Raw genomic sequence first — 13,953 nt, forward strand, 5'->3', positions numbered from 1 at the left:
GAGCTCTGTTCTAAATGTTTTTGGTCTTTTCTGTATATACCCTCCCTCTAAGGCAGTATTTAGCCTCTGCCTTTCACTAGACTGTCCAAACTGTGTCTCAAAGGGTGTCTCTGCTCCCTAGATTTTTATATTATCTTCTTTACACCTCCACTGGCATGCATACTAATCATGAACAACTTAATCTGAATTCTTGATCTTCTCTCTCAAACCCATTTCTTCTTTAGTCACTTCATGTGAGTAAATGGCACTACAATCTTCCCAGCTGAACAAGCCAAAATTTGGATGTTATCTTGGACTATCTTTTTAATTTAAGGTTTTCTTCAGTTTCTCTTTTCACTTACATCCTAGCATCTCTTCTGAAGCCAGTCCTATCAACTTTATCCCAAAAAAACCATAACCCAAGCCATCTACTATTTTCTATCCCCGTCACCACTTCCATCATCTCTCACCTGGACAAATGAGCCAATCTCTTAATTGGTCTTTTCTGCCTATACTGTATTCCCTCTAAAATTAATTTCCATTATACTAGCTAGAGTGATCTTTTTAAAATGTAGCTCACATACTCTCACTCCCCCCATCTTCTTAGAACTCTGATAGCTTCCCATCATAGCTTGAATGAAATACAAATATTCTGATTTTACAAAAGTTTATTTTTTGGAACACCTCTCCAACCTCTTCTACTTTTCCAGGTGTGCCCTAGACACACTGGCCTTTTTTTTTTTTTTTTTAATTTCTGCTTCTCTTGCTCACCAAGTATGCCCAGATATAGAGCCTCTGCAAAAACAGTAAGAATAACATTTTTTAAAGTTGTACACACACACACACACACACACACACACACACACACACACACGTATGTATCTTCACGTGTGTGTGTGTGTGTGTGTGTATTAAACTTACCAATGACCCTGTGAAATAGATATTATTACTGTTGTTATCCATTTGACACTAGGATGTTAAAAACTGTAAAAGATCCCTGGAGAGTAAGTGATAGAATCAGGATCCAAATCTAGACAGTCAGACTCCTTAATTCATACCCCCAGCTTTAAGATGCTGCCTTCTCCTAGCTGATCCACTCTCTGAATGGCCTTTCCTTCAACTTATGGTTTCAGGGCTTCTTGTCAATTAGATCTCAGATTAAGTATCACCCTTTCTGAAAGGTCCTCCCTACTCATCCAATCTAAAACAGCCCCAGAGTCACTATCAAATTATTCTATTTAAATATCTGCACTAAAATTTTTCCTACCTGATATATTCCTTATTTGCTTCTTTCTTTTGTCCCCTCTTTCTTCCCATTAAAATGGAAGCTTCACCAGAAAAAAAGGTGTCCTTTCTTTCTTACCATTGAAATTCTAGTACATAGGAACAGTGCTCCATGATCATTAAATCTCAGCTTGATAAATGAATGACTAATGAAATGAATGAGTAAATAAATGACTCATTTAAGCTATTATTTTAAAATGTTTATAACTTTAGGATTTTAATTTTTCGCTTGAAGTGTGCTTTGTAGATTAATGCTATAAAATTTCATTTACTCAAAGAATGTCACTGTGCGATGGGAAGTTACAGTGGACCCAGGTCAAACGCAGGTGGCACCAGGAATATAGAGGCTGGCACTGCACACTGTGAGTCACTGGGCAGATGGGAGATAGCTAATAGGTGACCAACATGGAGGAAAATGATGGAGAGAGGAGTCACAGAGAAGAATCAAAGAATGTAAAACACAAAGTTCATAAATGTTCACAGGAATATCTCTGGCCAGAGACTTATATATAAAATATCTTTATTTGGAACCAGAGCCTACATGGTTTCACATGCATATTTTTAAAATGGTTTATATCTGAGAGCACATGGGTGGCTCAGCCAGTTAAGCATCCGGCTTTGGCTCAGGTCATGATCTCACAGTTCATGGGTTCGAACCCTGAGTTGGGCTTTGTGCTGACAGCTCAGAGTCTGAAGCCTGCTTTGAATTCTGTGTCTCCCTCTCTCTCTGCCCCTCCCCTGCTTATGTTCTGTCTCTCTCTCTCAAAAACAAACATTAGAACATCAAAAAAAAAAAAAACAGTTTATCTCTAACTTAAAAACCATTCACTGAAATCTCAAAGTTTACAAAATTGTATTGATTTACTAAATAATAGAGATAAGTTTCCTTCACACAGACAACTACCAATAAGACACATATGTAAGACCAAATAGGTCTAATCAATACAATTGCTAAATGTGTCCTTTTAGACCCTCACATTTTTTTATAGAAACTTAAACATGGGAAACTAACTGAACTTGCTTGTTTCTATGTTTGACAGTTAACAAGTATGTTTTGTAGGGAACTAAAGGTAAATGTGGTTTAAAATGAGATAAATTTTAAGGAGGATTATCTTAATGGAAACAGTGCCATTATAAATTTTAGTACTCAGGGCTGGCTTTCTAGAATTTTTATTTAATATCAACAGATATTCAGTGCACTTGATGCTACATCCTTTTCCTCTCCATGTAGTTTTAGTCTAAAATAACTTCTTTAACTTTCCTTGTCTGTTGATTCAAAAAAGAAAAAGAATAAAATAAGAAATGGGAAGGATAAGCAATGGTATTTTGAGAAGCTACAACATATGGCCCTATTTTGTCTCCCTATTCCCCATATATCCCCAGCACCTAGCACAGTATTGGTACTTAAGCTCTCAGGAAATGGTTGTTAAATGAATAATTATTTTACATTTAAATATTAAATATTGGGGGTGCCTGCATGGCTCAGTCATTGAGCATTTTACTCTTGATTTCAGCTCAGGTCATGATCCCAGGGTTGTGGGATGGAGATTCTATTCGATCTCTCTCTGCCCCTCTCGCCCACTCTTGCTCTATCTCTCTCTCAAATAAATAAATATTAAATATTAATTTTATTCTCTAATGTATTTAGATAAAATGTCCATTGCTACAAGAAGAAAGCCAAATCATTTTTAGTTTATGTGTCAGAAGCTTTTAAGTCCTGGTGTAAATTCTATCTTAATTCCTCGTCTAAGTGATCTAGGCTCAGCAGTATCCCTCTGCCATATGGATACAATGCTGGGTAAATCCAGACACCACAGAGGCCAAGACACCCCAAGTGCTGTCAGTTTTGGGAAAGGTTGATTATATGAGATTCTTGGCATGATTCCTAGTCCCAAATATAGTTCTTATACAGGTTTTATCTATCCAACTCAATTCATATTAAAGCTATGTTACATAAACTGAGTCCAGAGGCTCATTCACACCCATAAAATCAATCAGCATATGAAATACACACATATCTGAGGCATATATTGACTGTCCTGCTTTGTCCAAACTGTGCTTCAGTCATCAGGCAGTAGACCTATGTTAGGGGAGGTGACTTTGCTGATAAAGGTTAAAAATCTCACTCTGAGTTTTAATGATATAGTCTGGCCATCTAAAATGTTAAGTCAAACTCCATAACTATAAATTCTCCATTCACTTTCAGTATTAATACAATTTGAGATCAGTGTAACTTCTTACTGTGTTTTCACTTGGCCATTTCCTCTGGATATAAGGTGTTATGGAAATGAACATTCCATTATGTTCATGTTTCATACTGAGACATTATACTGATCTATATCCAGATAAGTTTTAACTGACTTCTGAGATTTCAGGTATTTTTTTTTCAAAAGTTCATTCATCTTTAAAAGATACTTTTCACTCTTCCCTTTTGTGGCCATCACTGAATGCCAGTGGCCAAAATGAAATTGAATCCCTTTGTGACTTCTGACTACAGCAGGAACTGTAAAAGGCATTTCAGTGCACCTTCACACATCAGCAGGAAGACGATGTCTTCCCCTCTTTCCAAAAGCTCAGACAGAAGTACAATATTCAACCCATGCCCTTACAAAGAGATGATAAGGTGCAGGTTGTATGAAGACACTACATAAGGTCAGCAAATTGGCAAAGTAGTGCAGATTCACAAGAAAAAATATATAACCTACACTGAATGAGTACAGTGGGAGAGGCAAATGGCACAACTATCCGTGTGGGCACTCACACTAGCAAGGTGCTTATCGGTAGACTAAAAGTGGATAAAGATTCTCGAACATAATAAATCTAAATCTTACCAAGTAAGAAAGGAAGAGGGCAAATATAAGGAAGAAACAATTGAGAGGTACAGGAAAAAGTAATCTTATATACAACTTCCAATAAAAACTGTTAAAAAATAAAACTAAGATATTTTCCAAGAAATTTTAGATGCCTGTGCAAAGTGGGTCATGTTTTTCCTAGGTCATAGTCATTAGTTTGAAATAAAATGCACACCATTTCTCCTTGAATTACATGCATAATACCTCTTAGTACAGCTCCTACACATGTACTAACAAATGTAATCACCTATTAACTTTTAACCTCTCTACGAAATAACTGATGAATGTAATTCCTGGTAAGGATCCTAATTTTTTAGGATTGAAATAATTAGAGGGAAAGGTTGCCATGTCCATTGTGAGAAGGAGATACAAGTTTAAAAAACACAATTTCAATCTGGTCCTTACAGGACTAAAGCCTAATTAAAAATCAGAATAATAACAGGCTTCATTTCTGGAGACTATTTCTATCTTCAATTTCCATCTACTTCCTGAACTTGCATGGAAGCAAGGCATTTAAAAACCTGGAAATTATTTTTCAATAGAACATATATAGATGTGATTTTTACTTTTTTAAATTTAATGACTAATATTAAGTTTTTGCAACTGTTTTAACTTTTAAAATTATAATTTAATTACTGTATGGATATGACTAGAAAATTATATGCTTAGAATAAAAAGCAAGCCTCCTTTCTCCAGGAGCAACCACATTTCAGTTTAACTTTAGGGCTTCAGGTGGTGAAATCCAGACCTCTAATGCTATGTTTATTTTTCCTTTTTTTTTTTTAATCAATTTTGGACAACATTTACTGACTTTTGCTCTGCAAAATGCAGACTTAAGTCACTTAGCCAAAGCCACTTCCTTGTCTCCTCATTATATGCTTTTAGGACTATTCACAGTTCAACCCTTAGCAACTTTGTAACTTCAAGCCTCCTATTTAAAACTTTATTGTTTTTTCAACAACTACAGGAAAGCTCTTAACACCCTATTTTTAAGTATGATGTGAATTACATCTCCATTCTTTCTTTCATCTCTTTTCCTAATTTTCAGTTCTTTCATAGTGTGAAGTTTATTCTTCTAGGTTATCATGGTTGGAAACATTTTGTCGTTTCTATAATCACAGAATAGATGAAATATTTATTAAGTATTCTGTAATTAGTTCATGGGCTGATTCTACAAGCCAAACATGAGTTTTATTATTTGTTATTTATGTCATTATTATGACCATGCTCATGTTGTTCTTCTGGAGCTCAGTGGGGGACTCTGATATATTCCTTTTCTCTAAAAGCCCAAGGTCATATCCGTGCCATTCAAAAGTGAAAATTACTACAGTTAAGTTCAAATAAATTTTCTTTTTACATATGTACTTCAGTAATTGCCTTCACTATACCCACCTTTTCTTAGAGGATCTCACCCAATATTTCTGTATCAATTCCTCTTCTGAGACCTCCTTCCTGCAGATGTTTGTTCTGGACTAATCTCTCTCCAGATCTACTGCACAGTTGTCCTCCTTGGGCAAGAAGTTACTGTTTTCCTGATCTCATGCCTTGCCCTGTCTTGGCTTACTGTTTATTTTGTTACAGTATATCCTCAGGTAACTTCTTAAGAAAAAGTACATTGTAGGTAACTTTTGGAAAGTTTTCATGTGAGACCAGATCCTTATTCTATTTTCCTCTGATTTTTTTGTCCTTGAATATACTGATTATTGTCTTCCAGCATCCAGTATCACTAAGCCCAATGCCAGTCTAATTCCCATCTGTTTGCACGTGACCAATTCCCATTCTTTGAAAAAGTTCCAATGTCTTCTCTATTATTAATCTAAAATTTCAGTAATTTTTTTAAGAGTAAATCTTTTTTTCATTCATTAGGGCACGACCTTTTTTTAAAAAAAATTTTTAAGGTTTATTTTTAAGAAAGAGACAGAGCATGTGGTAGGGAGGGACAGAGAGAAAGAGAGAGAGAGAGAGAGAGAGAGAGAGAGAGAGAGAGAGAGAGAGAGAGAGAGAGAGAGAGACACCCAGAATCTGAAGCAGGCTCCAGGCTCCAAGGTGTCAGCACAGAGCCCAACGCGGGGCTCGAACCCACAAATATAGGTATCATGACCTGAGCGAAGTCAGATGCTTAACTGACTGAGCCACCCAGGCGCGCCCCTATGGCATGACCTTTTAATCTGAACAAAGGTTTCCCCCACTATCTCAGATTACTACAGAATTCCTATGAAAACTTTCCAAAGCCAAAATGGTAGAAAGTAAAGAAGCAATTACTATTAATGTATATGGAAATTTCTAAGCATTTCCAGACCCAAAAGATAATCTCTCAGGCTTTTCTGATCCCTTAGGGCACATCTGCTAACAGATGCTCAAAATAAATCCAGATAAAGCACGGATGCTCTTAGACATAGTTCAAACCTATGGCAGCTTGATGGTAAGATGCCAAGTGTGGTTCCCAGGGAACCATATGGTAGTATGAACTCCCAGGGAGTTTGGTGACACCATTCTCACTTCTAGGGGTAACACAAACTTTTGAAGGGCAGAGGATACCTGTTTTTAGGTTTGGTAACTAGGGAAATATCCTGTATAATTTCTTTGATAATTTACTTTTTCTCTCTCCTTTCATTCTAAAAACTTGGCCTTCAGATGTAGGAGCTTCTGGGTTGATTCTACACGCATCCATATTTTTTCTGTATTGTCTATCTTTTTGATTTGAGACCGATGTTTATCTTCCAACCTATTTTTTAAAATGTACTATTTTTTAATTGCCAGCTCTTTTGTGTTTTCCTTTTACAGTGAACAGTTTACAGTATGCAAAACTCTACAGATACTAGGATCTCTTCTCTATTATCTCTCTTCTTATGGGGTCTGTTTTCTCTGCACTTTTAGTCATTCTTATTGTAAGCTTTTTGAAAACGCGTGCTTACCTTTGCTTATCCATTCATTTTTAAAGATCTGAACAATAAATCTACTTGGAAACTGTATTTAGGTAGGGCTTGTCACTCTATTCCCTAGTGAGTAAGGTAGGAGACTACCAATGTCAGAATGCAAGAGCCTTCATTCTGGAGCTCCAATGCCTACATCAGTTGCCCTAATCCTTTTCAAGTATTTAACACAGATTTGTAGATTTTTTAAAACTACCTCCTGGGGTCCTGGATCTAGGGATGAAGACAGGATCAACTGCTCTTCAGGCATGCTTTCAGTGGTGGCCTGCTTTCAGGGCCCTATATCACCAATACCCTCACAGGAACCGTTTCTGAGTCCTTTCTCTTCTTCAAAGCAAAGCAGCTCCCTTCTTAGCACTTGCCTCCTCTGCCTGGACACTAATCCATCTTATCTTATCCTACATCTTTAATTACCACTCTCCATCACCTTCTGCCTTTTAGAAATTGGTTCAAGTTTCTTCTCCACTGTCTCTTAGACCGTTCTCTCTGCTTTGGGCTTTTTCCACCCGTGTGTTTCTCCTTTATTATCATTTTAATTAGATCTTAGACAAGAAAGGAGATGAAAACATTTATTAGTCCATCATATTTAAGCCAGAGTTACTTTCATATTTTACCTAATTTATCTACTTCTATTTTGTTTAATAGGAATTCATTATTCATGCCTAAGGGAGCAAATATGTTCTGTGGTGTTTTTCAGTAGATGGGATATCTTCCGATTTCAATTCACTTGAGATTTTCATGCACTTATCATCCATGAACTTAGAAATATTTACATAGGACATCATTAAAGATCATATTACTTTCATTTACTGTGCTTTCAGAGAACATACTCAACAAGATTCATTCAGAATGTATTTGTTTTTGTCTAGTTCAAACTGATACCACTTACCCACATACTGTTCCTATGTTTACATCGAGTTGATAGTCTAAACAGGTTTAACCCAACAATTTGCTATTCAATATAGATAATGTCATAAAATCTGTTTAATTATCTGCCTAGTTTATCAGGTATAAGGAAACTAAATTCATTTATATAAAGTATATAAAAATGCCATCATATCTAATTTCTTTCACAAAAGGAGAAAAAAATGTATTCCATTCAGGTTTCATGAAGTGTTAGAGATTATTAAATTTGCAGTTATCACTGAAATAATACAAAATATAATGTTATCACTCATCATCTTCCTACCTGAACAGCTTAGTATTCTGCCAGTTACTAATTATTCTTACCAGAAGCACATATAGAGAAAAAGAGTCAAAATAAACTACAAGCTAGAGAGTTAGTTATGTCCTTGATTTGCTTTAGGAATCTTTTTTTTTTCCTTGAAGTTTGTTTATTTTTGAGGGAGAAAGAGAGAGAGCTGGGGAGGGGCAGAGAAAGAGAATCCCAGACAGGTCCCACACTGTCAGCACAGAGCCCAACAAGGGGCTGGATCTCATGAATTGTGAGATCAGGACCTGAGTGGAGATCAAGAGTCAGTCATTAACTGACTGAGCCACCTAGGGGCCCCAGGAATCTGTTATCTTCCAAATACATGGGAATAGGAACTAACTAGAAATTTATAAATTCCAAGGATAGGCAGAGAAGGGTGGAAGAAACACTGAACAAACAGAACAACAAAGAAAAAGTAGGTAAAAAAAACATAAAGGGGGGAAAAGGGGGTGTAAATGGACAGGATATTCTTTTACACTAAAGGTCAACATTGATAGGCATTCATACTGCCCTTCACAATGTGTAAAGGTCACTTTTAATTTTTGCTATTTAAAGTCTTTTAAAATGCCTGGGTTTCTGTTTGGCTTATGTTTTGGCATTTATGAAGTCTGAACCTTTCCTAAAATCTAACACTTTGAGTGATAAAAACATAATTTTTCAAGAAAGTCATTAATTTTTCATGTGTATTGCATTGATTGATACTCTATATCTTTCACTGCATGTGCCTACAGGGTCTGGAGGGCTTGAGTTTTTTGTGATTTTGTGTTTGTTTGCACCTTCAATGGCTGCTGTATCAGGCCCTGCCATCTGCACAAGGCATACCCTTCAAAACTCTACCTCTTTCAGGTAGACTGAATTTTTATTGTATATTCTATAAATGTATCTTTCAAAGGAGCTGCTCATTCATCAACACAAACTTTAAATCAGCTTACAGAGTTCTTTCTGGCCTGCATAAATTGTCCAAAATCTCAGGGCATGGGGTGGAGGAGGGAGAGGAGAGCAGGTGATCAGGTAAACAGGCCCGTGGTAAATTTGTTTATTTTTTCTGACTTCTTTATTAAGATGAAGCAGCTGCTAAAGTGGTATAAAGACAATGGCTTTCCTCACTATCTCTTCCCAGATTGTACAAACCATTTCCCATTTTAAAACACCCATTCTTGAGATTTAGAGCCCTGAAAAAGCCAAGTACTCATGGTTCAAATTATAGTTAAATGCACAGTACCCTACATGAATGATCATTAATTCAGAATATGTAATATTAATCTCATGGTTTTGCTTTATTTCAGGATCCCTTTCTTACTCTTGAAAATCGTATGAGTGTGGTAGGAGTTTGACTGTGGTTTAAGTATGTGTGTTGCAATCATTGGTCATGTTCACCCAACATGTTTATGTTTTTCTAATTTCAGCATGTGGCAAATTGATGAAAATCACAGGCCCAATTACAGTCAAGACATCTGGAACCCGATTTGGTGCTTGGATGACAGATCCTTTAGCATCTGAAAAAAATAACCGAGTATGTTGCTTCCACAAATGTCTTTGTTTAGGATTATGTTTTATTTGCACTTTATATCGATTGAACTATTTGTTTTCTTCAGGAATATTAGTTTCAACTTGAAAAGTGTTACACTGTTTGCAAGTATTCTTAGTTTGATAACATTAGCATATCTACAGCAACCTTATTTTGGTAAAATGTTCCATCTTACAATTCACAAGTAAGTCTAATTGCTCTAATAGTCTGTTTTATGCTAGGAAAAAATGCTTATTACAAGTATACAAAATTTTCTATATACTCCTTCTAAAACCTGTTCCTTAGCGTAAGAAAAAAAAAAAAAACACTAAATGACAAACTCAAGAGCTAACCAATTTGCTAAACAAGGTGTAGCGTCTCTGGAATCTAAAGGTAATTTTAAAGTAAATAGCACTGAAACTTTTGGGGTGCATTTCATAAGCTCACAATGCCTGTATTAGGCAAATCAACATACTAGAAACCTACCACAGCTCTACTTACAGTCTATTACAGAATTCAGTTTACATTAACATTCTCAAGGGTTACATCCAAATGAGATTAGTAGCTAAATTAGTAAAATAGTTTCACTAAAGAGTAGTTGTACTTATAAGGCGATCCAGTGAACAAGCATTACTAGAAGTTTCTATGGTATCAATAAAGGAGAAATAAATTAAATGTGTAAAACTAGGCCATATATTTTTCAGAGCAAAAGATGGAATAAATTTGCTGCAGGTGATATTTTTTGCAGTTATCACATTGCACTGATTGTAAAACTGGACAAAGTGATGTGATTTGCATTGACACGTGTTTAGTTCACTCGGTCATATGCACTGAATGGTCAAATAAAAAGGGCAAAAAGAAAATCAACTTCAAAGCAGTAAAGTCAGTTGTTTACTTTCCACATGGAAAATGCCACTATTTTTGCCTGTAGTACTATCACATTGTAAGAGGTCACCAGTAAGATGATGTGGTTTCCAGATCCTGAGAACAGGGATATTAATATATGCTGACTCTGTCTTTATTTTGGAATTCTCAGAAAATTACCGAGTTTAGTCACTCCTTTTATTTTTTCCCCCCTTTTCCTCAGGTCTGGTACATGGACAGTTATACTAACAATAAAATTGTTCGTGAGTACAAATCAATTGCAGACTTTGTCAGTGGGGCTGAATCAAGGACATACAACCTCCCTTTCAAATGGGCGGGAACTAACCATGTTGTCTACAACGGCTCACTCTATTTTAACAAGTATCAGAGTAACATCATCATCAAATACAGCTTTGATATGGGGAGAGTGCTTGCCCAACGAAGTCTGGAGTATGCTGGTTTTCACAATGTTTACCCCTATACATGGGGTGGATTCTCTGATATCGACCTAATGGCTGATGAAATTGGGTTGTGGGCTGTGTATGCAACTAACCAGAATGCAGGCAATATTGTCATCAGTCAACTTAACCAAGATACCCTGGAGGTGATGAAGAGCTGGAGCACTGGCTATCCTAAAAGAAGTGCAGGGGAATCTTTTATGATTTGTGGGACACTATATGTCACCAACTCCCACTTAACTGGAGCCAAGGTGTATTATTCATATTCCACCAAAACCTCTACATATGAGTACACGGACATTCCTTTTCATAACCAATACTTTCACATATCCATGCTTGACTACAATGCAAGAGATAGAGCTCTTTATGCCTGGAACAATGGTCACCAGGTCCTGTTCAATGTCACACTTTTCCACATCATTAAGACTGAGGATGACACATAAGCAAATGTAATTTGTTTTCATTTATCTAAACAGTGTCATTTGTGATAAACTCTTTAGAATCCCTTCTGTTGTTCCTTTATTAGAACTCCTCATCATTTCTCCAAAGCATTTTTTTATTATCAAGTTGGTTTTTCAAAAATACAGCTGAGCCTGTCTAAATCAGCCTGTTGGAAACACATCTTAACTCCTAAATTTACAGGGCCTATCATGTCCTTGTCATGAAAAGCACTAAAAAGAGTTTAAATGGCTAAAGTCATAGTTTTGCAAAAGATTAATGATCTGCCTTATATTAGAGTCAGAGACTAATGATGGCTTAAATGCATGAATGTCTTTTTTTTTTTTAATCGTCATTTTTTACTGTCTTTTGCTCTACATCAGGAAATATTTTGGTAGGAATTAGGGGAAAAAAAGCACTTTCCTCCCATTTCTAAAAAAGATTTAAGGATTTTATTTATATGGAAAAATTATAGTACTCATTTTGCTGTTCTAGAATTCTCTGATGCGGTGCTGTACAGTCATTTTTAAATCTCTTGCTAACATTTTATTGGCAATATGTATTTCTACCATTGCAACCACCATTGTGCAATTGTATCTCTTCACTTCTGTGAAAGTAAGTAATATTTTTTATAAAATACACTGAAGTTTAATCTCAGTAATTATTATGGGCCAATTTTCAAGTGTGGTCAAGAAGGAAACATCTTGAACTTAACCCTTTATTTAAAACTATAAATCAGAAGAAAAAAAAAAATCAAACTAAATCCCTTACGTAGAATATTTATATTACCCCAGGTTTATCAGATCACTAACACTGAATGCTCAAACTGATTCCGTAAGGATGAGTTACTCTGTTCACTTCACTGAAAGCAACCCTTATTGTCACTCGCAAAAAATGCAACAGAGTCAGAATATTTGGATTTGACTGGATTTTACTCATTTATTATTCAACTAAACAAATTTTGTTCTTCCTAATATATAGTTTTGTAACTTAAGTTTTTACACACAACTTGCAACTTGTGTCAGGAATCTGAAAGTACATGAAGCACATAAAAAAGACTCTTAGAAAGAATTTTCCTGTGATGTCATCTAGATTTACATTATGAGCTGTAGAGGGTTACTGGCAATATCAGTGTGGAAGAAAATAGCAAGACTTGGAAGTTGTCTGTGCGGTTTAAATGTACAAAAAAACAATTCAGAAAACAAGATGAGAAAGCAACCCTTTGTTACCCTGATTCGCTATGTGTGCAAAATAATGTAACCAAAAAAGAAAGCTTTAGTAATATTTTATGTTAATAACTCCAAAAACATAATCAGTATTTATCACACATTTCACTGAGTTTGGACGTACTTTTCATATATTAAGAATACTTACCTAAGGCAGTTTTGCAGAAACTAGTGTGGGTTGGTTTCATAACTTAAAAAGTATATTCTATAACAAATAATGTATAACTTAAATTGTGGTAAATGTTTAGTTTCACACATACATACTAACAACTTCCTTTTAAAGTAAGGATATAATAATTCAGATAAAGCATTGTGTAAAAAAAAAATGCTAACACTTAAGAGTAATTCATTTCAAATGTCACAAGTAAAAACATACTTCTCAAATATCTCACTGTCAGTCATAGGATTAAATAATTCACTCTTGAGACTGTGAAAGTTTAGCAAAGATTTCTTTTCCTTTTTGCCTACAAAAAGTTAGCATGACTTAGTGACCACTCGGGTCCTTTTGCAAGGTTGTCTTCTCTTTCAAAATGTTTTATATGAGTTCTCCTCTGTTTTTGAGAGTTAGAAAATTTAGGGGATTCACTTGCCATTGTATACACATCACAAATATAATCAGCCAGTACTTTGTATATCAAGAGTTTGTATGAAGAAAGTCAATTTCAAAAATGAATGAATTTTTAAGGAGATGGCCTCTGATGGATATCTGGGTCTTCATTACTTGTTTTTTTTTTTTTTAATGATGTAATATAGTATCACACACATTGGAAACCTGGATGATCACAGCTTTTTTGTGAGATGTGCAGCTTGTAAAGCACTCGATTGTTTTCCATGTAAGGTTTCATCACCATATCCAATTTACAGTGTATGTGCTGCTAGGGCAAGCACAGATTTGATTATTGTCATAGAGTTTAAAGTGTGATTTGCATTAAACATTTACAGTTCAAAAGCATTTTTCTTAATAAATTATCAGTTTTGTGCCTGAAATAAGAACTTACTCTAATCACTTTTTTTTAATCTCAAATTTTATGAGGGAAATAATATTTTTAAATCACTTACATAATCCAATCAGTAAAAAAATCCGAGCTCAGAAAGTCTTAATCCTAAATGAACTGTGCAACTGGTATTTTCTGAATTAATCAGATCATTAACAAACTGCCATGTCATTCAAGTAACAACAGAATCATGGTCTGATTGAG

At 35.4% G+C, this 13,953-nt stretch overlaps 1 protein-coding gene and 1 pseudogene across 3 annotated transcripts in view; both read left to right on the plus strand.

Moving 5' to 3' along the window:
- OLFM3 (olfactomedin 3) overlaps positions 1 to 13,751 on the plus strand; it is a 188,981-nt gene extending 175,230 nt beyond the window's left edge. For all 3 annotated transcript variants that reach the window (XM_058716383.1, XM_058716382.1, XM_058716381.1), the window contains 2 exons: positions 9,668 to 9,774; positions 10,856 to 13,751. In XM_058716383.1, coding sequence (XP_058572366.1) covers positions 9,668 to 9,774; positions 10,856 to 11,533 — 785 coding nt within the window. In that variant the 3' untranslated portion in view covers positions 11,534 to 13,751. The remainder of the gene's footprint in view (positions 1 to 9,667; positions 9,775 to 10,855) is intronic.
- LOC131504293 (large ribosomal subunit protein uL24-like) lies at positions 3,579 to 4,455 on the plus strand (annotated as a pseudogene).
- Positions 13,752 to 13,953: the final 202 nt, after the last annotated feature.

This window comes from Neofelis nebulosa, chromosome 2 (genome assembly GCF_028018385.1).
Source record: "Neofelis nebulosa isolate mNeoNeb1 chromosome 2, mNeoNeb1.pri, whole genome shotgun sequence".
NCBI lineage: Eukaryota > Metazoa > Chordata > Mammalia > Carnivora > Felidae > Neofelis > Neofelis nebulosa.